The sequence below is a fragment of the Nipponia nippon genome, unplaced genomic scaffold, assembly GCF_047370975.1.
Source record: "Nipponia nippon isolate SJK-2023a ecotype South Korea unplaced genomic scaffold, ASM4737097v1 scaffold_1, whole genome shotgun sequence".
NCBI classification, from domain to species: Eukaryota; Metazoa; Chordata; class Aves; order Pelecaniformes; family Threskiornithidae; genus Nipponia; species Nipponia nippon.
The window spans coordinates 144159702-144183150 of NW_028262290.1; the positions used below are offsets into that span (position 1 = coordinate 144159702).

The 23449-nt window shown below is 37.4% G+C and overlaps 1 protein-coding gene across 1 annotated transcript in view; it reads right to left on the reverse strand.

The window, feature by feature from the left end:
* ITGA8 (integrin subunit alpha 8) overlaps window positions 1-23449 on the reverse strand; it is a 119972-nt gene that overhangs the window by 57944 nt on the left and 38579 nt on the right. Inside the window, exons 14-20 of the mRNA XM_087775784.1 lie at window positions 16785-16830; window positions 14624-14731; window positions 8741-8796; window positions 8055-8209; window positions 6796-6933; window positions 6282-6349; window positions 5142-5289 (exon numbers count right to left, since the gene is read on the reverse strand). Of these exons, the coding sequence (XP_087631910.1) occupies window positions 5142-5289; window positions 6282-6349; window positions 6796-6933; window positions 8055-8209; window positions 8741-8796; window positions 14624-14731; window positions 16785-16830 (719 nt within the window). The remainder of the gene's footprint in view (window positions 1-5141; window positions 5290-6281; window positions 6350-6795; window positions 6934-8054; window positions 8210-8740; window positions 8797-14623; window positions 14732-16784; window positions 16831-23449) is intronic.

Here is a 23449-nt window from a genome sequence, read left to right on the forward strand (position 1 = left end):
ACACAGCTGAAACCAAACTTGTCTGGAAAACTGGTCATTTTAGCTTGATGTGTGGGTTTATAGTTTTGATTTTGTTTTGGGTGGGGGTGAAATTGAGGTCTAAATGTTAGAAAATAAATATTCGTCTATATTTGATATTTTGCAGTTTCTTTATTAATGCTGTATTACACACCAGTATAGAGTAAATCCGCCCTTATCATGCAATTTTTTATCCCTCGAAGGCTGAGCAAATAGAGGAGTTTTGCTAGTAGGTTTTCTGCAATTTGGAGGCTATGCTCTTAGACTGAAAATGATTAATGACACAGAATTTATATGACAAGCATCACAAAAGCTAATTTGTGCAGCCTAAAGATGTGACAAAGGGTCAGCTGTGGTAGAATTTCTTCAATACTGAGATTTATTGCCTTTGTTTTTTCACTGATCACCTTTTTGAGGCGGTTAAGTACCAAACAGGAAAATTAAAAGCAGGCAGGAAGCAAGCAAGAGCAAAGACTTATACACCCAGTACTGTCAGTATCATTGAGTCCATATGTAACTCAGCCAGATGGAAGGTTTTGCCACAAAACCCTTCTACCTGCCACTGGTAGCAATTTATATTTTTATAGCAACACATGGTCTTTTTGGCAGTCTTGAGCAGAAGCAAAACCCCAACAATTAACACTTGTGCTCCCAGCGTGCATTTTAACTAGAAAATGATTGGATGCTTTAAGTAATCCAGGCAGCCTACAGACTTGAAACTCTTTCTGGTGGTCTTAGTGATGAATTACTAATTGATGCCAGAATAGTTAAGCACAACAGGCTGCAGAGTAAAACACCACCTCTCTTTCCTTGATCAACACCTTCCCATCTTATTTTCTGAGGAAAAGTGGATGGATTAGGTACCAGGTGCCAGAATCTAGCTTCTCATCTAGCTGATGTATGAAGAACTAGTGTTTGTCCTCACAAGGCTCAAATCACATCTCATCTAGCCAGCCACCATGTACTTATTCTAAGAATTTTCAGGTAAGACAAGAAGGTTTCAGGTCTTTTTCCTATTTTAAGAGAGTGTCATGCTTTAGTTCAGAAAGGCATGGGGAAAACGGCTCAGAGCTTATCCATTGCAATATAAATCTGGTTGTGATCTGCAACAACTCTACAGTTCCCAGCCTGAGCAGAGACAGTTATGCCAAAATACATAATGTTTTTGGTGTGGAACAAATACCTGTTAGGGTTTTGTATTTGCCTGATTTACTTCTACTAATTATTCCACGTGAATTTTGGTTCCAGCCATTGCTACTAAGGCAAGATTGAGCTGTTCAATATGGGGAACTCTTTCACTGAGCAAAGGATTAGCGCACAGTATTCAGGCAATGGCTTGGGGTTCAAACACACAATCATGCTATTGTAGTGTAAGAACGTACTGTACAGCAAGTATATACTGTCTCTGGATCAACTACTGCCCATGGAAATGTGAGGTAATATAACGACTTTATACTTTTTCCATTGCAGCTAATTCCAGTAACTCCATATCTGCTGCACATGGACAGTTACTACAAGCCAATGGGTTTCCAGTAACTTGTAAAGCTGTGGTAATTTACTCATTTAGCTGGTCTCTGGAGCTTCTAAATGTTTCCACAATACAACTAATGAATAATACATTTGATTTCATTGTAAGTCATTGTACTTCATTAATCACCTTTTGACTGAAGGAAGTATCAGTATGTGCAAGAATCAATGAAACTTCAAAATCACATCCTTGACCTCAGACTTTAAGATCACACACATTCACTTGGCTCTCCACTTGCATATGATCACCTATATCTCTACAAAATGCTACTCTTCTGATATGGTTACACAGTCTATGTACAATATGCTACAGAATCAGGCCTGAGATAACAAGATAATGACAACTGAGGCACGTCAAACACTGTATTCCATAAAGCTGAAGGGAAGAGGTAGAAGGCAAGTGAATTTTCAGTTAAGTTGTTGACCTTAACACTTTCCAAGCGTAATTCAAATGATATAGAATAACCCAATAAATTGTTCCAAAAAAATCAGGTTGGACAGGAGGCACTTAAGGGATATATTTGTTTCTCTATTAGATAGACTAAATTCAGAGTAGCCCCATAATAAAGTAGCCTAATATCCTCTATGAGTATGGTTACTTTGAAATTATGGCAGCGTAATAGAATGATTTGATTCTAAAGATTTTTCAGTTCCATCAGAAAAGTATCAAGTGACTTATTCAGCTCTTTACATTTCATTTATTCTGCTCTCAGTCTACCTGTTTTGCTGTCTCTGAGGTGAATATTATCTCTGCCTTAATACAAGGAATTCTGCAGTTTGGGGAAAAACAGCTACACAGAAGACTGTGAACACTGATACATCAAAGAGCCAATGAAATCCTTAGACACAGAGCTTTAAGAGCACGATTGCAACAGGCTCTACCACAAATCCACCTGTCTGCTGAAATTACTCTGTATTAAATTAAGTACATTTCAGGAGCAGTCACAGATGGCCCATTGGCAGGGTGCAGCGCAAACACAAACATAAGAAGCGAGATCCTGACTCCACTGCAACTGACAGCAAAACGTTAATTTTCATCTATGGTCCATGCCTCAAAGTATCCACAGACTGAGAGACCTTTTTTCCATATACCTCAGTGTTTACTACATACCAGTGTGATAATTTCTTCTGTGCTCTTTTCAAATGGTTCAAATTGCCATATTTTTTTAAAGCCCTATAGGTTGAATTAATTGAGTCCCTCTTAATTTGTACTCATTTATACTTTGACCCCTAAGAATTTGGTCATCCTGGTAACACAAGAACCTCTGATACCTAGGATTCTGATCACTCTGGGGAGAAAAACTAAAAAAACCTGCTAATTCTTGTTTTGAGTAGTCAAATTACTTAATCTGTACATTTAGACAGAATTAATGAAATGAGAAAACAGAACAGGAAGGATATAAAAGAATGTCTGAGTTTAAAAATGTGTTTTTCCATTCTAAGTTTTCTTTTTAAATTACAAAGATTGTATATTCTTCTTTGTCATGTTCACAGCAGTTTTAGGTGACATATGGCACTACAGAAAAACAACTGAAATACATACAAGAGCCAATCTCCACCAGCAGTTAAATGCCAAAAAGTTTTAGCTTTGTCTTTTTGAAGAAAATTGCAATATGAATTTCTTTTCTAAATGCACGTAGAAGTGAATTTTTTAGTTTATTTAATGGAACCATAATATCATGAAGACCATGATTTTTAAAAATATACATTTACAGTTTAAAAACAATAGAAAGAATAAACTTGCTTTCAGTACCATATGTAATCCTTGTGAACACTGTACCTGCAGTGTGGAAGGGAAGACACAAAGAATGACATAAATAATAGGACTAGTGTTTTGATCCTTCTCAGAAAGAACATAATGACATCTCTTTGAGTGGAGTAAGTATGAAAAGTAAGAGAATATGAAATAAATTATGTGTTGTAGTGAACTAAGTAAATGCGGGCAAAATGAAGGTAATTTTTCTATAAATCCAGAAAGATTCATAATTGGACTTGTCAAAAATGTCTTTCATCTTCCACAAAATCTGAAGAAAACGAAAAAGTTGCATTACATTTCCTGGACTTTTAAAAGTTTATTTTCAAAAGAAAAAGAATATTAACACTCTTTCCCAACCCATTCTAGCTTCTCCTTATTCTTCCAAAGCACCAGACTCTCCCACCTCTTTTTTCCTTCCTTTCCCATAAGTCTACCCTGCTGGCACTACAAAAGTCAATTTTTCCTAAACTAATGAAAAGGCCTGAGTGATTTCTGTCCAGTCCAAATGATAGACATGTGCTAATATGTGCTGCAGGTTTTGGAATAAGTGCCTCCCCTGTCATCCTTGGTAATGGCCAAAAGAACAGCCAAAGATTCCTAAGGAGCAATAAAGGAAAAATATATCCAGGCACAGTATATTAAAGAGAACTTAAGTTTGGTAGATCACAGTCCGAAAAAACAGAGGTTATGCTAAGAGAACAAAAGAAATAGACAACAGAAAAAGGCTGGTGTCTTTACTTATTTGTTTTGTGTACAAAGATATGTTTCTGCAAAGTGAGGCTGCAGAGAATTTCCATATTCTCATCTTCGGTGACATCATTAATTCTTGTTATGTTTTTCAAACTGGGTTAAAAGCCCATTAATAAAGCCACTGACAGAGGAGAATAAGGGAATACCTTGTAAGTTACTTTTAACTTCCTTAAAAACATTTGCCTTTAGAAAGGAAATTAACTTGCTTTCTCCCACTCCCACCCTTGAGGCCCTTCTGAACATTCCAGGCACTGACAGAAAAAAGCAAGCTCATGTTGCAACAGCTTGGGAGATTTATGTGCAGATGAGGCGACTCAGACTTGCTGTCCAACAGAGAATACATGAACACTCTGCTTGTTTGCAGGATAGTGTTTCGTCTTTGCTCTTAAAAAACAAACAGACCCCAAAAGGAAACACTGTATGTTCAGTATAGCTCAGCAGGACATCAGTCAACATCAGTCCTTCTGTGAGCACTGGCACATATTACATTATAACTGCTTTTTTGGCCTATCCATAAGATAAAATAATTGACTACAAAGGAAATCAACTTTATCAAGTCTATACTGCAGTTTATGTTCAACTATTCAAGATATCAGACTGGGGTACCCTTAATAACGGTAGAACACTGGTGTGCTGGGAGCATGAGACAGAGGTGTCCAAGTGTCCAGGTGAAGCCCAGGGCTCATTAACTCTGACTGAGAGCTGGTACCACGGGATCCAAGGTTGGAAGCACTCAGGGGATTCTGCACTATCACTCCCTGCTACCAGTACGGTTTACTGGTTCCAAATCTGAATGATGTGAACATCTCTAGCCCTAGGAGAAATGTGACAGTATTTGCGTGGTATTATAACAAAGTTAATAGCAAGGAGCTGGACTTGAGCTGGCTCTGAACAGAACGGTCCTGACTTCCCCATCTGCTGGTGACATGGCTAAGCTTTAGCCTGGACTGTATGAGCAAGGATAGCTGATGGTCGATGGAATCTCCCTGCCTAAGAGGCACCTCTCTACTTGCTGCTTTCAGTCTATGTAGGTTAACCTTGCTCTCTGTTCTTCTGCTTTATTATCGCTAACATTTTGATTTTCATTTACCTTGTTGTTGCGTTCAACCCCAGTGTAATCTGCTTCAGGTGGAATCTTTATATGTAGCTCAGCTTCATAGGCTCCTTCCCCATCATTCCTTGGATTTATTATGAGCATGACACAGTTTTCTTCTCCAATTATTAGCTGTTCTTTATCTCTGTATAGAACATACTACTTGTCAGGAGTTAAAACACGCACGATTACAATTTATGTATGAATAAAGCAGAAGGTCAGTTTCCTCTCATAGCATCCATCTGTTCTGGAAAATATTCTGTGAACACAGAATAAAACCTTTTCATAAAAAATGACCCCTTGGAAAAGTATGCCAGCACCTGGATAGGGAAGAGGTCAAGAGAAAACACCACCATGGACAATCAAAGTGGACTACCACAGAACTTGAATGTTACTTGTATAAAATTTCAGAGGCTGACTACTTTCTAACGAGAAAGAAGTATCTAGTGGAGGAATTACTTGCCACAGGGGTCCCATCAGCGTTGTTTCCGGGAGGGCACAAAGGTGGTGGGATTCCGGTTTTCCCCTCACGCCCGTTGTAAAACCAACAATGACAGAAGATCTCCTGAGACCTGCAACAGCACTGTGCCCTTTCCTTTCCCAGCTATGTACTGATTTTGATGGCACAGAGTCAGATAACTGTCAGAGGTTCCCCACTTGTCCTGTTTGGCATATTTCTCCCTCCATAGGAGGAACTGTTGCCATCTTTTGAAATTCTTTTATTCTGAGATTCATTTACTTCACTGTACACTGAGTTCAGGAGAATTGTGTCCTGAGTTCAAAGTCACTGGCACACTGAAATAAACAAATTTAAAATCTCCTTTGAACAATAATTTGTATTATCTCTTGGCATTCAGAGAACTAAAAGCACTCCTAACAAACACTTGCAAACTATATTTTCTATGATAACTGTTAAACACCATGAATGTGTCTGACAAAGTTACATTTTTTAACTGTATATTGCTCCATTGATTGGTTTTCTAGATGAAATGGATATGCAAATTAATATCTGGAAATCAGGTAAGAATGAGTAGCTATAGCAAACAACTGAACTGTTCTACATGTTTCATTCTGTTAAAGCAGTTAGAAGTGTCTGGATTTTGTCATATACAGCATCATTTATTTTATTTAACTTACGGCATAGCAGAAAGCTGCAAGTCAGGAATGCACAAGTTGTCCTCCCCACAGTCAACCAGAATGTAAGCCTGTATCGTTGCAAAATAAAAAAAATTATAATACAGCTAGTACATGCTTCAAAGCCCAAATCACTTCATTAAATATCACTAGCACTGCCCTAGTGAATTAACCTCTTTCTCCTTTCTATAAGTTCCTTTCCACATGAATAGTTGGAGACTGTTTACACTGTCAACTACGTCCTTAGCAGAACAATATCATCTTTCAGGCCCTTTCCCATACTAACTTGGCTTACATATTCTAAAATACAATCAAAACTATGAACACAACAAAGTTTTGGAAATGCTTTAAAGGCCTGCCTGGTTCTATATTTATATTCCATTTACATTTTGAATTAATTAAATTCTTGTTGTGTAATTTCTAGGCGTGATATTCTGTTTTAAGGAAGATGACACACATAGTATTTGTAAATGCTTTCACGTTTATATACAGAAAATGTGGCATGCAAAATTCATACCTGTTCTGTTACTGAGCTTTTCTGGTAATAGTTTAGTATTGGCTTCACAGTCAAGCTATCTTCAAAACTGGATTCATCCAAACTGTAATTCAAGTTTATATTGATGGGAGATAATTTATCTCTAAATTCTGTTTCATCCTGTGAGTGACAATCACATAATAAAACCCAATGGTTTAATATAATTATTTCAGGTTAGTATGATACAGCAACAGATATCTTTATTGAAGGTAAAGATAGCTCTTTGACAGCTGCTGGCCAAATTCTGGCTGTACATAATGTCATTAGGAAAGCAAAGTGACTCACCAGTAACTGGAATGCCCAGAACACATTGCCTCCACAGCCCCACATCTGGAAGAAGCTGTCTGAGCTGAGTAGACTCAGAATTTTTTCAAAGCATTAGCCTAAAATGAAGCTGTTTAAAAAGAGACACACAGAACCAACTCCTATCAGCTACTGCCCTCCTTCCTTTCGGAATGGAGGGAGGGCATGTGTGGATTTGTGGAGGTAATATTGTTGGTTTGTTCCATAACCAAGAATTTATATGGATTAGCAATGGTAAAGCTCCACTGCCTTTATTGCCTAGGCACTTCCTTACATACTGCTTGAGACTCCTCCATTTTACCTCACACTGCATTTCTAGGACCAGCCTTGGAATCTGCTTCAATTGCATGAGGTAATTCCAGCTGCAAGTGAGTAACCAATGACCCTTTCTCCTTCAGAACTTCAGTTCCACAGTTATAATTTTTCTAAAAATATTTTAAAATATCCTAAAAATATGTTTTAAATATATGAATTTTAGGCCAATATTTCTGCTGACACTCCTTTAAAATATCTTTTGAAACTTAATTGGCATGACATTTAACATGTTTAGTTGATTATCCCACTGTGAATACTACAAGGAGAGCAATCTTGCATTTTTGTATCAGGAGACGCAGTATTTAATCAGAACTTCCAGAAGAGCATGAAATGAATGTATTTGTACACAGAGGAACTGTATAGTCTTCTTCAAAGGAAGTCTTTTTTTTATACTTACATTGACAAAAGATGAGCCAATTTTACATAGGAAATTTTGCCCAGGTAGATGAATGTTCTGGACACCCAGATGAGGCCTTTCTTATCTCACATTTCTGTAATTTTGGGATCTAAGAACAATGGAAATTGTTCTTCCTTTTCCAGTGGCTCCTTTTGTTATTATTATCTTTAAATGCCTGATACTACTCAAATGATGATGACAGTCCAAAATATTTTAAATAACTTACTCTGAGATAAACAAGATAGTCCCGGCAATGGAGCTGTTTCTGTCTCTCCATCACAATGGAGAAGTAATGATGTGGCTGATGGTAATCAAAGAAGAGGGTCCTCTTAACAGCTCCTTTCTGTTTCAATGAATCTAATTGCAATTCACCTTTCAGCACTAAAGGATACAAGTAAATCAAATATTTATTTATTTAACATGGAAAGAAAAAATAGTAAACAATTCATTATATATTATAGTTAATTACTCTAACACAGTCTTCGAAGTAAAACTAATCCATGCTTTAAATGCCTGTATGTTTAGCAGCACACTAGTTTTTGATCCGAAGTATGGAACATGTGTAATTTAAGCTTTCTAATTTTATTTACAGATCGGGATTTCTGTCTCTTTCGTTTGTTTTTTTTTTTCGCCTAAACAGAACATCCTCCAACAGGGTACATTCTTGGTTTTATTTGGAAAACAGCTCAAACTGAATAAAAAATCCTTCAAGTGAATAATAAAAGCTTTGTGTTATATATATATATACATATACACACACACATACATATATATATATATATATATATCTTTTAAACTGTATTTTCTTGCCTTAGGGCATCACACTCCTATTGTCTTTCAAGGTGTAAGAAAAAAATACATCTGAAATTGAGTGGGCCAGAGTAAATTATAGGAATATAAAACATTTCTTACCTATTTCATCTGAAATACTTTGACCTTCAAAATCCGCACAGACTCTTATAGTAAAGCTATATAAATAAAAAAGAAGAAGTAATCATTAGCAGAAAGAGAGCTGATCTGGGAATCAGCAGTTCCCAAGTCATATCTTTCAAGTTTTCCTTCCCTTTTCTTAAAAAGATGTTCACTGAGATCTGTATCTAGCTACCTAAGATATTCCCTAACTAAGTTAGCACATCTCCTAAGCTCCACTAATAATCAAAGAAGACAGAGTCTGAATATCTTCCTGGGAAAGACATGGAGAAAAGTCTCTATTCCCACTAATTCTTGAGACAGCCTATAGAGATCACCCTTCTAATATTGGTGGCAAAGTTGGGCTCCTTATGCTGAGCTTCAGCAAACCACCTTTGTATGAGGCTGTCTGCAGAAGTCCTTTCTGGTTCATCATGGTCAAAGAAAAATCCTTGACCATGTAGTCAACACCCAAGCTGTTTTCTAGCAAATCAAAACACACAGGATGATTTCCATTGGCATTGCTATAAGACTTTCATGACTGCAAGAGGCTATAATTCATTCCAAACATACCAACTGAATTGTTCAATTTTGGTTGCACAAGACTAACCAGAATGTATTGTATTTAATTTGCTAAGTTTTGTAGAAGTTGGCAGGTACATGACCTAAATCAAAGCATAGAGAAACTAGTTATTCATGTTCATTATTTAGTATGCTAATGCAACACATTCTACACAATGCAACACATTATAAGTTATTCGGTTTTCATTTGCCTGTTCATAGTCTACAGCAAGCTTTTTTGAGCCTAGCAATATTCCCATTATAATTGTAACTGTAGTACACAAACATCACCTCAGCCATAATTAGTTATTTCTCATAATAAACATTTATTTCCATTTCTCTGTAAGACAGGCAATAGATTTGCAGTTATACTTAACAACTGACAGGAGAAGCCTTTTATATTTTTATTGGCTGATACCTTCTAACAAGGCTTACTATAAAAATTAATCAAAACCCCGTAGAATTATAAATGCTTATAGAAAAGTTTCATTTGTAAGGAATCTATGCAAGTTATATAAATATTTAACTGAATCACATTTTAAAAAAGCTTTCACAAATTACACTGGATGGCCAGGGAAACAGTTACAATGATGCTTGTTGATGCTTTTAGCTGGGTGTACTTCCCATGTACACCATTATTCCCAAAGAAGTGCCGTATAATGTAACAAAATTGCTCAGGTCAAAGATTGGGGACTTTCTAAACCTTGCAGGTGTCCCTGACTCCCAGTCGTTCTTACAAAATATTTTCATGGGTTCAGAAAATGTTGTTTTGTATATGGAAGACTCAGCTAAACATGGATTATAGCTCAGCACTGGAAGATGTGAAATCAGCTTGGGTTAAATAAAAACATATTTGAATTAGCCATTGCTCTTAATCTCCTCACTACTGTTGTCCTATATACTAACTTCTCCATGCAGTGAATTCAAAACCAGTAATATAACCTTTAAAATAACCTGTAATCACACTCTAATTGCATGTTTGCTTCCTCTGACAAATGTAATGAAACTGTGCCACATCTGGGACTCATGTAACTCTCATGACCTTATTAAACACTTTCCTCTTGGGCAAAAAAATTGCCTTATGCCATTAAACTCCACTTAACTGTAGCCTTCAAGTGACATTACGACTGTTGATTCACGTTCCATGCAGAAATTGCAAATTCAGTCATATTCCTACTTCTTTAAAATTATGAGTTAACAGATGAAGAACCAATTATTTCCTAATACACAAGGACAAGAACAACAAAAATGAGAAAAGCTTGTGTAATTGCATAAATGCAATTTAGACATCAGGCTTCACAGGCCAGTCTCGCATGTCATAGCATAAGAGTGTATTTTCTCAAATGTAAACTCATGAACTGCCATCATGTATTAAACTTGGTAATCTTGCTTTGGAGGTCTCACATAATTTTTGCACTGTCATGTTTTAAAAAAGGTTAAGTTAAAAATCCAGCTTGAAATGCTTTACTTGTTAAACAGCACAATTTCAGTGTATGTTCAATTTACTATAACGAATAGAACAATTCATCATACGCATTTGATAATCAAAATAATTGTTCTTAAGTATTACTGCAAGAGCCAAGATTTAATCCTTTCCATCCAGGCAGAGCATGTGAAAAAGGGAATGGCAGTGTAGAAAAGCAAAAATTTAGAGATTATTAGTCTCCCAGCCTCTGGCCATGCAAGAGACAAGACTATGGGGTTAGCTTGTGATTTTATGGATATTTAGTTCAGAAATAGTTCTAAAGACATCACGGATTTCAATCACAAACCCAGACAAATTGAGATATGCTCATCACTTCGACAAGAAGACGCTGTGGAGATGCTGAGCGATGCTTTAGCTGTGAGAAAAAGAAAAGCAGAGGAAAAGACAGACCACAAAAGAGGACAGGAATCTAAAGTTTTTATGAGATTTAAGATCTGACTTCCAAGGCACAGTGAGAAATAGAATAGCTGAGCTTTCAAGCTTGCTTGTAGGAGCAATCAACCAAACAAGACAATTAACAACCAAAGGAATAAAACTTCAGTGGATAAGAAACAACTGGGAAACAGTCCATCATCCTAAAGCATATGAACTTTTATGTGCTGTCAATCTTGCCTCGCCAAAGAGATCCCCACATCACATTTATTCTGCAGTGTCTGTCATCACTATAAGCTTATGGTTTGAATAGTATTTGACTGTAGCTAGAAAATAGAGGGAAGGCCTTAAAACTGAACACACTAGCTTTTCCTGGTGATCTTGGGGTAACAACGCAATTTGTTTGAAATAATTTTATGTTCTTCAGGTAGACAAATATTTTTAATATTATTAGAAGAAGCAGCTTAAAAATATTCCTCTTTCTTCAGAACTACTCATGGCATAGATGGGGGTAGTCTCTTTAGAAGTCAAACCAAATTACTTTATATTACTCAAAATGGTTAATCCTTAGAAACTCAAAAAAGTCAGTTACCCACAAATAATGTTTTCCGAACTACAGTTTGTACCAGAAAGATAACATTCGCACACTACCTTAAGTTAGTGAGAGGTGGAGTAAATAAAATTTGCAGATATAATTTAAGCACAAAATAGCAACAAAGTAGTTACTGGATAATCAGATCTCAAACGGTAATAAAAATACCAATGCAGAGATAAATTAGACCTCTTGATAGCTGGAACCCAGTCTTGGACTTAACAGATCACATGATGTGGAAACAGCTTTTGAAAAATGTAAATGTTTGATTTACCTCTTTTTACGGAAATTAACCTACATCTTTCACACCTTAAAAAAAAAAAGTCTTTTTACACTTTCTTTAACAGCTTCAAAGTTGCAGAACTTGTTCCAAATTTGTTAGTTTTGGGCACTCAGAAATAGCCATGTTTTAAACATAGCAGAGAAAGAATTACATGTTTCTAGAAGTTCAGGACAATTCTCTTAGGACTGTGCATAAAAATGACTATTTGTGCGTGTTTCCTCTGTGCTTCACCTTTCCAATTTATATCCTGGCAAAATTAATATTTTCCTAATACTTGAAAATGTACAATAATCCACATTATTCATACACAGACACTTCCTGAAACTTTTCTGGTAGGAGGTTTCCTTTCATTCTAATTTTGCAGTGTCAGTCGGTAGACATTTTATACAAGTTGCACAGCTGGCTAAGAGATACAGAAATCTATCCCATGGGACTGAGGAATTCTTTGCCTGTTGGAGTTTCCCTACTAATTGTTTTCATATGTACAATACAAGCTTATATCAACTAAGGAGAAAAATTATGGCATGGAAAATAGCAGCTGCTCTTCAGTTGTTTTGTAATGCGAACTAAATCTTGAGGGAAGAGTATTTTAGAATAAAGCAGACAAATTAAATTATGCTCCTATTAAAACTCCTGTAGATATGAACCAAACATCTTCTGACTTATTGTAACACAAAAATGAAAAGTAATGAAAAAACTATATGTTAAAGGAGCATACTTTGTTTTTTCTCCCCTTTTCAAACAATATCTCACAGCAGGTACACTTTTTTAACAGACCTTTTTATTTCTCTCATGCAAAAAAACACCTTTTTTCTCTTGGTACACTATCAGTAAATTTTATGGTTTTGAAATCTTTTCCATTACGGCATAAAACATTCTTAAAAAGTCTTAAAAACTGAAGTTTGAATCAATGAACATGCTTCAGCCCAATGTTGATACTGTAAATTCTCTCTTACATCAACTATTAAAACAAAACATGCTTGAATCAAAAAATCAGGACGGATCTTGATCTGGAACTCCTTCCAGAAAGGCCAAAGCTTTTTAAAGTTCTGGGACTGCATAGTTCTACTGAGTGCATTCTACATTGCTCTGTAGATGGGCGATTTTCTACACAGGATGTAAAAATGAGGAACATTATGATAAATATGAGAAGTCCCATCAAGTGTAAAAGAATAGAGCAAAAGTGGAAATCTCTTGACAGCCCTATCCCAGATTTTCATGATCAGTAGATTTAGGAACTTCCTCAGTCACGAATTCCATCAAATGCATTGAAAACCCATATATTTAGTGGTTTAAGTGTATCAGAGTTGAGTTCCTATAAAGGAACTCATAAGAGTCATAAGATTCATAAGAGTCATAACAGTCATAAGACTCTTAAATTAACTGCTTCTGGTCATGATTATTTTTTACGGTTCATATTTATGAATTTGTTCTAAAACCTCTTTTGTGACTCCTACATTTGAGATGACTTTTAAAACTCATCTCCTATAAAGAATGTCTCCAGTGTGGGGAATCCCTCTGACCACCTCTGGTTTAAAAGCAGTGCAAAATTTCTGCAGTCACCTTATCTTCTGGAGTCCTCCTTTACACCTTGATATTCTTTTCATCCACCCCACGTCCTGGCAGGCTTTCTTCCTCTAGTGTGTTTAAATAAAATGATAGGGCTAGTTTTTATGTCTCAGAAATCTGTTACTCACAGTCTCTCTGGCAGCACTTACTGGTATTTTATATTCAACTTGCACATGTTTATGCTCTGTTTTGGTTTTATTTTCCTCATTTGTTATGATTTCTACTTTTAAACAGTATCTTATGTATTTGTAATAGCCTCTTTTATCAACTGTTCCTGGGGTCCTTTCTAAGTGACTTTTTCTAGTGCAGTAAATGTGCCTTTATGTGGTATTATGTGCTATTAGATAGCTTCCAACTGTCCTGCAAGCATTTTATATTTGTAACTGATCTTATATTGTTTTAATTAGCTTCAAGTTTTTGAATGTACTTTTTCTTTTCAAAGTTAAATGCTACTGTGGTGGAGGGTTTCTCTTTTAAAGATATATGCAACATTGTCCTGTACAATGCACTAAAAAAAGCTTTCCCCTGACCAATGGCAGCCAGAAACAACATCCTGTGAACTGCTCTCAGGATGGCCAGCCAGGCATCTTCTCTCTTCCACAAAGGACTGAGACCTCTCCTCTCTAACAGAAAACGGTGGGCCCACCATGTCTTTGTATCACTTTCACTGTTACAATTTCTCAACAAAGATGAATGTTTTGACAGATCACGGTTTCTGTGTTTTGTCTGTCTTAGCTGTTTCATGTTTGATTCATCCAAACGCTGCATATGAATTTTATCCTAGGAGACACTGTGTGTCTTCCTATGCAGAAGAAGACTCAGCATATCAAAGGACTCAACTTTTAGCTACTTCATTTTGAGAATCTCTGAAGTACTGGAAGATATCAGAAGGAACTCTGTTCTATATAGGGGTTTTTTTTGTTGCTCATAGCATGTTTGAACAAAAAGCTGCAAGACAAGTTAGGAATAGGAAGTTATTTGAGAAAGAGGATGAGGACGTGTTTTGTCTAATCATGAACTTACCAGGCCACCAAAAGCTGAGAGCCAGGGAGTTGACAAGTTTTATTGTCTGGATTCACAATCATGGGGTTCAGGATGAGCTGAGCATTCACTGTCACAACAGGTCTGGCTCTGTGGGACAGAAATAAGGTTCACTGCATACAGAAGCAGCACATCAGTAACTAAGTCGCAGCAGAGAAAACACTTAACTGAGATGGCCACAAAGAAGCCAGAAATGTAGGGTTACCTGGGAGAAAAAGCTTGTATAATGCTGCTCCTACCCAAAAGAACTTTTTTTTTTTTTTTTTGGTCAGAATCTGTGATACCTCCTACTATGACATTTTGAAAGTTCTTCCCAAAAAAATCACAGGTTAATAGCATCACTGAAAGAGTATCCTATAGTTAACAATAGGTGTGTCCTGCGACTGAGGCACATCAGACACATTTCATCACATTGGGTTTTCACAGACGGACAGAGTCTGCCTTTTGGGATTTAGTGCAGTCCTTTGGCCATTATTTTATACTCCTGCATTTGTTTTATACTGTCTCCAGTAACAGTGACATATTCAGACTTGATATCTCCGTTTAAGATTCTTAAAAAAAAAGAACATAATTTGGTTAAAGCAGAAGTTGAGCTAGAATAGCTTGAGCCAATAATAAAGTTAACTCTGCCTGACATGTCTTGAGACAATTGACTTTGGAAACCAGAAATAATCATCACAAAATTCTGCTGAGTGTGTGAATATATAGTTGTGGTGATGGGAACCATCCCTCTGAATAACAATCTGTTATTAAGTAATGAGATAATCTATAACTGAGAGCAATTTAGAAGACAAATGCAAACAAAAAAGGGTCTAAATTCTGGTTTTTTAAAAGACAGCAGTACTATTTTACACTAACTTACATAATTCTGGCAAAACCAGCTTATTACAAAATTACTTTCCTCATATTTTAATCCACAGCTGAGCTTTCATGATTACTTCTCTATATTACTTCAGCAAGACATTAAAAAATAAAATTACTTTTGTCATTTTTGTGCAATAGGGAAAACCTTTTTTCTAGCAAATTTCAGTTAATAAAATTCTGTTTCTCCAATATGACAAGTTGCATATTTGATACACTCTGGCCAGGAAACGGAAAGAGTAAGGGCCTCCTGCTATTCACTTTCTTAAAATAAATAGAACACATTTTTCTATTGCTGTCTATCTATAATACACACTGAATCTAATTCTCCAATGTTTCACATCCTGTGCAGTCATTCATGCCACTGCAAAGTGATGCATTGCAAAGTATTTGCATGATTCTTAAATAGGGCAGTAGGAAAATCAGGTCTACTCACTGCACCTACAGTGTTAGCTAATATGAGCTAACATTCCTGTTTTACAAAATTCTTATGCTTTGACAAACATTCAGTTGGGAAGCAGAGCATGCCTTGTTGGGAATACAGACACCAAGAAGACAGACAGGAATCAAGAAATATGACCACATTGTTGCAGAAACAGATGGTGAATATTTAAATACAAAGAACTGTCATCATGGCTGGACTAAGAAGGCAGCAGCACATTTTTGCTTACGGATTTGGTAGTTTTAATTTATACCTCTAATCAAACAGTGCATTTAGTGAAAATCCATAGTCAGCAACAACTTTGTGATTTGTAAAATGGGATCTCATACATGTTTTCTAAACTGAAGCTAAAAGCAGCAGTCTTTATTTTCAATAAATAGTTCACCTCTTAATGTAGATAACCTCTGAAGAATCAGAGTCGCTTGAAAATTTCTTACTAGTACTATTCCCCCAGGAAAGAAATTAATTTTCAGTTTTATGCTTTTTAAATTTCTCTCTGATGAGCTGTAGTAAGAACTTTTTGACTGTATAGGAACATGTGTGACATTGCTTTAAAAGTAGAAAAGATACCATTTTCTCTTGTCTTATTTAAAATAAACTGAGGAGTCAAACATTCCAGAAGTTTCTTGAGCTAAGACTAAGCATGGGAATTTTTATTGAAAATTACAAGTTTTGAGCATGAGAAAAAAGCATTTGTTTCTCACAAGATGCTTAATTTATCACGTGTAATGAGCATCTTTTACACACTGCACCAGGGGAACACAGGAGTGTGAAAGTCGTTTATTTGCAGATCTTCCACCAAAGCTGTAAAATAAAAAATCCGTTGTATTTACCACGTACCTGTAAACAACTGCTTTTCCAGCTCCAAATGCACCTACAATTAAATCTGGAAAAACAAAACAGCTTCAGAACTATATAGAAGCCTCTCATACATTTTTTTCCAGTCTAAATTAGACTATTCATACTAAAAATGCAGTAACATAATGTGATAATTCCTTTCTAAGTAATTTTTTTCAACAGTGTACCTGAAAGAAAACATTTCACATTGTAAGAGATCGGCTCATAAATGTATTGATCATATCCATTAAGTGCCAATCTATTTAACACAAGGTCACCCATTATGCTGGTTTTGGCTGGGATAGAGTAGCTAGTATGGGACTACGTTTTGGATTTGTGCTGGAAACAGTGTTGATAATACAGGGATGTTTTCGTTACTGCTGAGCAGTGCTTACACAGAGTCAAGGCCTTTTCTGCCTCTTGCACCACCCCACCAGCGAGGAGGCTGGGGGTGCACAAGAAGTCGGGAGGGGACACAGCTGGGACAGCTGACCCCAGCTGGCCAAAGGGCTATTCCATACCATGTGACGTCATGCTCAGCATATAAAGCTGGGGGAAGAAGAAGGAAGGGGGGGGACGTTTGGAGTGATGGCGTTTGTCTTCCCAGGTGACCACTGCGCGTGATGGAGCCCTGCTTTCCTGGAGATGGCTGAACACCTGCCTGCCGATGGGAAGTAGTGAACAAATTCCTTGTTTTGCTTTGCTAGTGTGTGTGGCTTTTGCTTTACCTATTAAACTGTCTTTATCTCAACCCAGGAGTTTTCTCACTTCTACTCTTCTGATTCTCTCCCCTATCCCACTGCGGGGGGAGTGAGCGAGCAGCTGTGTGGTTCTTAGTCGCCAGCTGGGGTTAAACCACAACACCCATGCCACAATCTCACTTCTCTCCAACTTGCATTAAAGGGGAAAAAGGATGACATTAACCCCTATATATTTTATTCCAAACCATTAATTGCCCATTACATAAAGAGATGCAAACCACTTTGTCATCAGTCTCATACAGGCCATGTTGAAAATTTATGGTGTTCCTTCCTGATAATCTTTCCCATCCTGCTTTGTGTTTTAAGTAATTAATTAATTTAAGCATTACATCTCTGTGTACAAAAATACGATGCGCAGATGAGAGGATGGCTGATTTCATAGTTTCTAATGTTTTCAGCATTGTAGCAGCATGTGCTAAGGCTTACAATAGTTATCCGTCTACAGCTATCTTTTCCCCCATCAGTCACCATTTGGAACAGATGGAGTCAACAACACAGGTGCTACACCAGGCCTTGGGCACATCTTTGTTACTGGACACCGGCCTGGGTTGGGAATCTACAGGCCCAAATATTTCCTCTTTTTGCCTGGAGTCCCCACACAGGGCTCTCTGGAAAGATCCAGACTGGCTTCCTGGATGACTTAGGCCTGCTGGAGAAAAGCTGGAGCCAAGCAGGGAGGAAAAAGGATCAACTTTCCTGCTGCCTCTAGCTGGAGCACAGTTCAAGAAAAGGAAAGAGCTTTGTTTCATTTTCAAGCCCCTTAGTGTCCATCTGGGCATCCCTTTCACTCCATTGTTGTTATCATACAATTTGATTTTCACATGTGCAATTCAGTAGACAGAGTCTTACAACAGACCTTGCAGTGGTAGAGACTGGCAGCCTAAATTGATCTAAATGAGTTAATTAAACCAGTACTCAGGGTTGTAAACAAACCCTTACTTGCTGCTTCCATAGTTTGAGCACTGGTTTGCTTAAGAAGCCCTGAAGTCATCAAGCACAATGCAAATACAGAGCTTTGATGCTTATTAGCTTGGTGGGTTTGGGTCAGTTCTGGCAGCATGTTTTCCAGTGCTCTGTCTGCCTTTCAGATGGTCAGGATTTCACAAGTTTAAACAAGTACTCCACATGGGTAACAGCCTGTCCTACAATGAATTCAATTGGATAAAGCAGGCATGGACAGTTTATGGGTCTGATCCTCTTTTTGTACAACATTTACATTTTTCTACTTCCATTGGCCTTAGAGAAATATGCTTCAGGGTCAGGAACACTTTAAATAGCAGAAGAAAATGAGTGTTGTTTCTATCTCCTTTTTGGTACATTTATGAGTCCTTTTCATTAGCAGCTTTTATAGACAACTTGCATGCAGTACCAAAACCTAAAGATATTTTCCTCTTAAATAAACAACTGATTGAGACATGGCCATCACCATAAAGGCTACACAACGCACATAGCAGAACTCTTCCTGGCAGCTCCCTGATAGCAGCACCCACGGTAATCCCAAGAGATTCTGCTGGGTTTTTTTGGGTTTTTTTGTGTTTGGGGTTTTTTGTGGTTTCTTTTTTTTTTAAAGGAAGAAGAAACATTATGTTATGAACAAAAAGTGAAAGACAAGAAGGAAGGGGTTTCCATTCTGTTGTTCCCAGCTGGATGGTCTTTATGAATTCTGCAACAGACAACTTAGGATATGTACTGTTTCATACTAGACTTGATAACTCAGAAGGTTTCAGTACAGGGCTATGTTATGGCAGAGACAAAACAGGTAGATATCCAAGACTTAGCCAGAAAGATGGGGACAGACTTTTTAGCAGGGCCAGTTGCGATAGGACAAGGGGTAATGGTTTTAAACTAAAAGAGGGTAGATTCAGACTGGATATAAGGAAGAAAATTTTTACAATTAGGATAGTGAAACACTGGAATGGGTTGCCCGGAGAGGTGGTAGATGCCTCATCCTTGGAAACATTCAAGGCCAGGCTGGATGGGGCTTTGAGCAACCTGACCTAGTTGTAGATGTCCCTGCCAATTGCAGGGGGGTTGGACTAGATGACCTTTAAAGGTCCCTTCCATCCCAAAGCTTTCTATGATTCTATCCTGGTCTTGTGATGATTTCATAATCTGATCTTTCATTAAAAAATAAAGCACTTCAACCCTTCATGGGCACAAGGGAAAGCCTGAATGCACAACTTGAGTAAGCTTAATAAAATGTAGCCTGTTTGAACCTGAAGGTAAAAAGAATGAGTCTGTCAGATACAGTTAGCCTCACTAGTACAAGTGAGCTCTTAATTTCAGTATCTACAGCTGTGCAGACTTAGGTCCCCATTATCTCCGCACCCCCACTTTAATATTAAAGGGGGTTTTGTACATCTGCTGAATAGTTAAATCCTGGTTTCTTTAGGACAGAGCCTGAATTATTTGAAGACAGAGTGTAATGGGTCTAGAGGAGCAATGGCGGGCCCCAGCCACCAAAACACTGGTTTTCCATGAGCAGTCTTTCTGCTTTGCCACCTCAGCCAGGTTTGGAGACACAGCAAAAAAGATGAGGACATTCAATCACAGCACCATCACAAAGGCCCTATCTGAGCATACTCTAAGGGCAGCCAAGACTGTACTTATCCTGCTCTTGTTTGGAAGCTCTTACTTTTTCCCTGACATGTCCTTTATTCTCTGGTCTAGGCCATGCTTATTCTTGACCCAAAGAGCTTGAATGAATGAAACTACTCAGTAGGAAAAGTGGACTTAAGAATGAATATGCAAACAATAAAACATACTTATACCCAGTAGTGACATCTACTATCTAATATAAGGACCAAGCCATTATATATTCAAGCAGAGTATTCACTGGAAGATCCATTAGGGATTTTGCTTTGCTTCTGCTTGTTCTGCTACAGAGCAGTAGTTGTATTCTTCTTTCTTTCAGTGCCTTGTTGGGTGCAACTCCTATACTTATCACTGGAAAAAAAACATTTTTTGACATTGATACGAATCCATGAGATTTGAATACATGTCAAATCAGAGCACTTTTATAAGCAGAAGTTTTGAATTTGTTGTGTGTTCTGCAGAAGAAAAGTTACTAATAATTTCTATGAAAAAATGCATGAGATGTCTAAATTATCTGAAGTTTGGCAACTTGCCCCTCCTAAAAATAGAGAGAAGTTGTCTTTATTCATTGCTTGTTAATGCTACGCACGCAATGTCACTGATGCAAAGGTCACTAGCTGAAAAATAAGGGTTTAACAAGCAATTTGGAATTACACAGCCAAAAAAGCCAGCTTAACTACTTATAACCCTTCCAAACAGAGCCTGTAGAAAAGCATATGAAAACCTTTGCTCCTTTGCATTTGTGAGGGTTTTTTTTCAAGCCCAGATTAAAATGTGTATAAATAAAGAGAGAAAGAAAGAGAGAGAAGTATCAGAATCACAAAATCTCCTTCACTCCTTCTTTTCTCACATTTCATGTTTTCAGGAGGATGAGGGTCCTCATAGATTTAAGTAAATGACCACTTTGCCTATGTCATCTCATTGAGAAGATCATTTATCAGCTGCTACCCTTCAGAGAAGCAGAGATCCGTAAGGAGGGGCTGGTGGCAGCAGCTTCTGCCTCATTGCTGTTGTGGAATAAATGAGCTGTGGGCTCACAACCACACTGCAAAAACTAAGAAAACAAGCACGGAGTGACTTCGAAGGAATTTTCAACTTGCATTTCAACACAGCTTAAGGGTTGTATGCACTGAAATCCCAACTGGTGGATTTCACAGAGCTTAATCCTGAAACAATTGTCTTTGGCATGTACTTAACTGAAGTCAAGGGGCACTGTGCAAAGTTAAACAATCCTAATACTTATTTCAAATTTTACTTTGCTCTGAAGGGAAGGCTTGCAAGATGTTGTCTGGTGAAGAAAATCCATTTTCTGCGGTAAGATTATCATAAAAAGTTAAGGAAAAAGTATTCACAGGTGGCACTGAAAGGCATACTGGATTTTGTAAGCTGGTCTGTTTACCTGCACCTTGTGCCACGTGGCTGTGCCAGACCTGAAACACCATGTGATAAAGGGCAGAAACTTGCCATGATGATGACTAAGCCTTCAACCAACTGGAGGAAGTAGGAAGATCAACGAAGTCCTACCTCCAGTTCCAAAACAATATGTTAATTTATTAACTTGAGCAAATCCTTTGATCCCCTGGTGTTTTTAAAGGACATCTCCACCCCCTGTGAGAGATGCAGCCCCAGGGAGCCTGGGCAGGGAGGAACATGCGGCATGCTCAGCACCCCACGCTTTGTTCGAGTCTGTCCAGCAGTCCCAAGCGAAATTGCCGAGGCATGGTATCTCATCCCGCTTCATGAGGGACAGTGGCCAAGAAAGACAGCCAATGAAGGACTACATAATTAGCACGTGCTTCACTTGTGAGAAACCCAAAAATGAAACAATGGATAGCTGAGTCACCTCCCCACCGCAACTCTGCCAGGATACAGGCATGACAGTGTTCACTTTATGGACTCAGAATGATTTGCTGACAGCTTTAAACATCACTTTGTGTAGTCTGTCAGTTTAATTGCGTATTATAAATAGGAACTGGAAAACCATTAGAATCCTATCTGAGTACAGGTGCTAATGGAAATTTCATAAAAGAGAGTGAGAAAACTGCATAACTGGAAACCCTGTTAAAAAAAAATCTTTGTGAGCCTTTTTGGTTTTTATTTCCCTCACTGGATCAGGTGCCAAAAAGGCCCATGATCAGATTTCTATTTGTTTTCTAGGATTTCAGAGAGCACTACACTCCCAAATCTCAGTAGGAAAGGTCCAGAATAAAATTTCCTTTAAATGGCCATTACTTCAGGCTTGACTATAATAAAGGACACGGGATTGTTCAGTTTAGCCAACTTTACTCAAGAATTTTAGTTAAATACTACAAACCACCACCACCTAAAACAGAGTCCTACCCTTCTCAACTGCCTTGATCCTCTCTGTTTTTCAACCATTCTGGTAGCAGGTTTGTTAAGGATAACACCCAAGGCTAACTCATTTCAATGCTCCCCTTTTGTCCGAATGAGTCCCTTTCATAATACAATGTTATTATTCACTTCATTATACTACAAACAAATCCAAAAGAGGGCAGTTAATGTTCTATCACTTCTCTAAATCCCTACTTAGTGGGATTAATTGCTTTATTCTTATACTCCATTGGGCACAATATTGTGATTTCATTAAATATCTCAAAGAATTTTAGAAAAGCATACCTGTAAATTACGTAGGTAATAATTTGCCATAAAATTAGCATATTTGTAGGAGATTCTTGGTTTGTCACTACATTTTCGATTAATTAGTCATGTGAAAACATAACTAGCTGGTAGAAACACTTCAGCTTTTCTGCATTTGCTGGCAGAACCCACACCTTTGTTCTGGCTCCCACACTCAGCAGTCCTCTCTTACCAGAGAGGATGCAGCTTCTCATTGATTTAATTTGTTTGTCTTCCACAAATCTCCTCGACCAACTTCATAATTTAATAATCTCTAGGTTACAATTTGTGATATTGTTAGCACAATGCTTATTGTTTTCAAAAAAATTATGAATGCTGAAGAACCCTTGCCTCTCAGAAAGAAACTTGAGGGTTTTCTTCCTGCTGTTTGAGTTAATGTACTTAGCAGATGGAGCTGTTAAATACTCCTATTTTAATAAGATCAGACTGGATTACTGAAGGTCTGAGGAACTTTTATCTGATTATCACACTTGTTTCCTTCTTAAAATGTTTCTAGAGTTATTTGTTTATATTAACTACATGCTATTCTTAAGATAATAACTGAGTCCAAAATAACAAGGCATGAAGATTCTTTTATACGTTCCCCTGTGCTGACAAAGGCTTGACTAAAAAGAATAACCAAAAGAACAGGCCAACAGCTGTGTTTGTATAGAA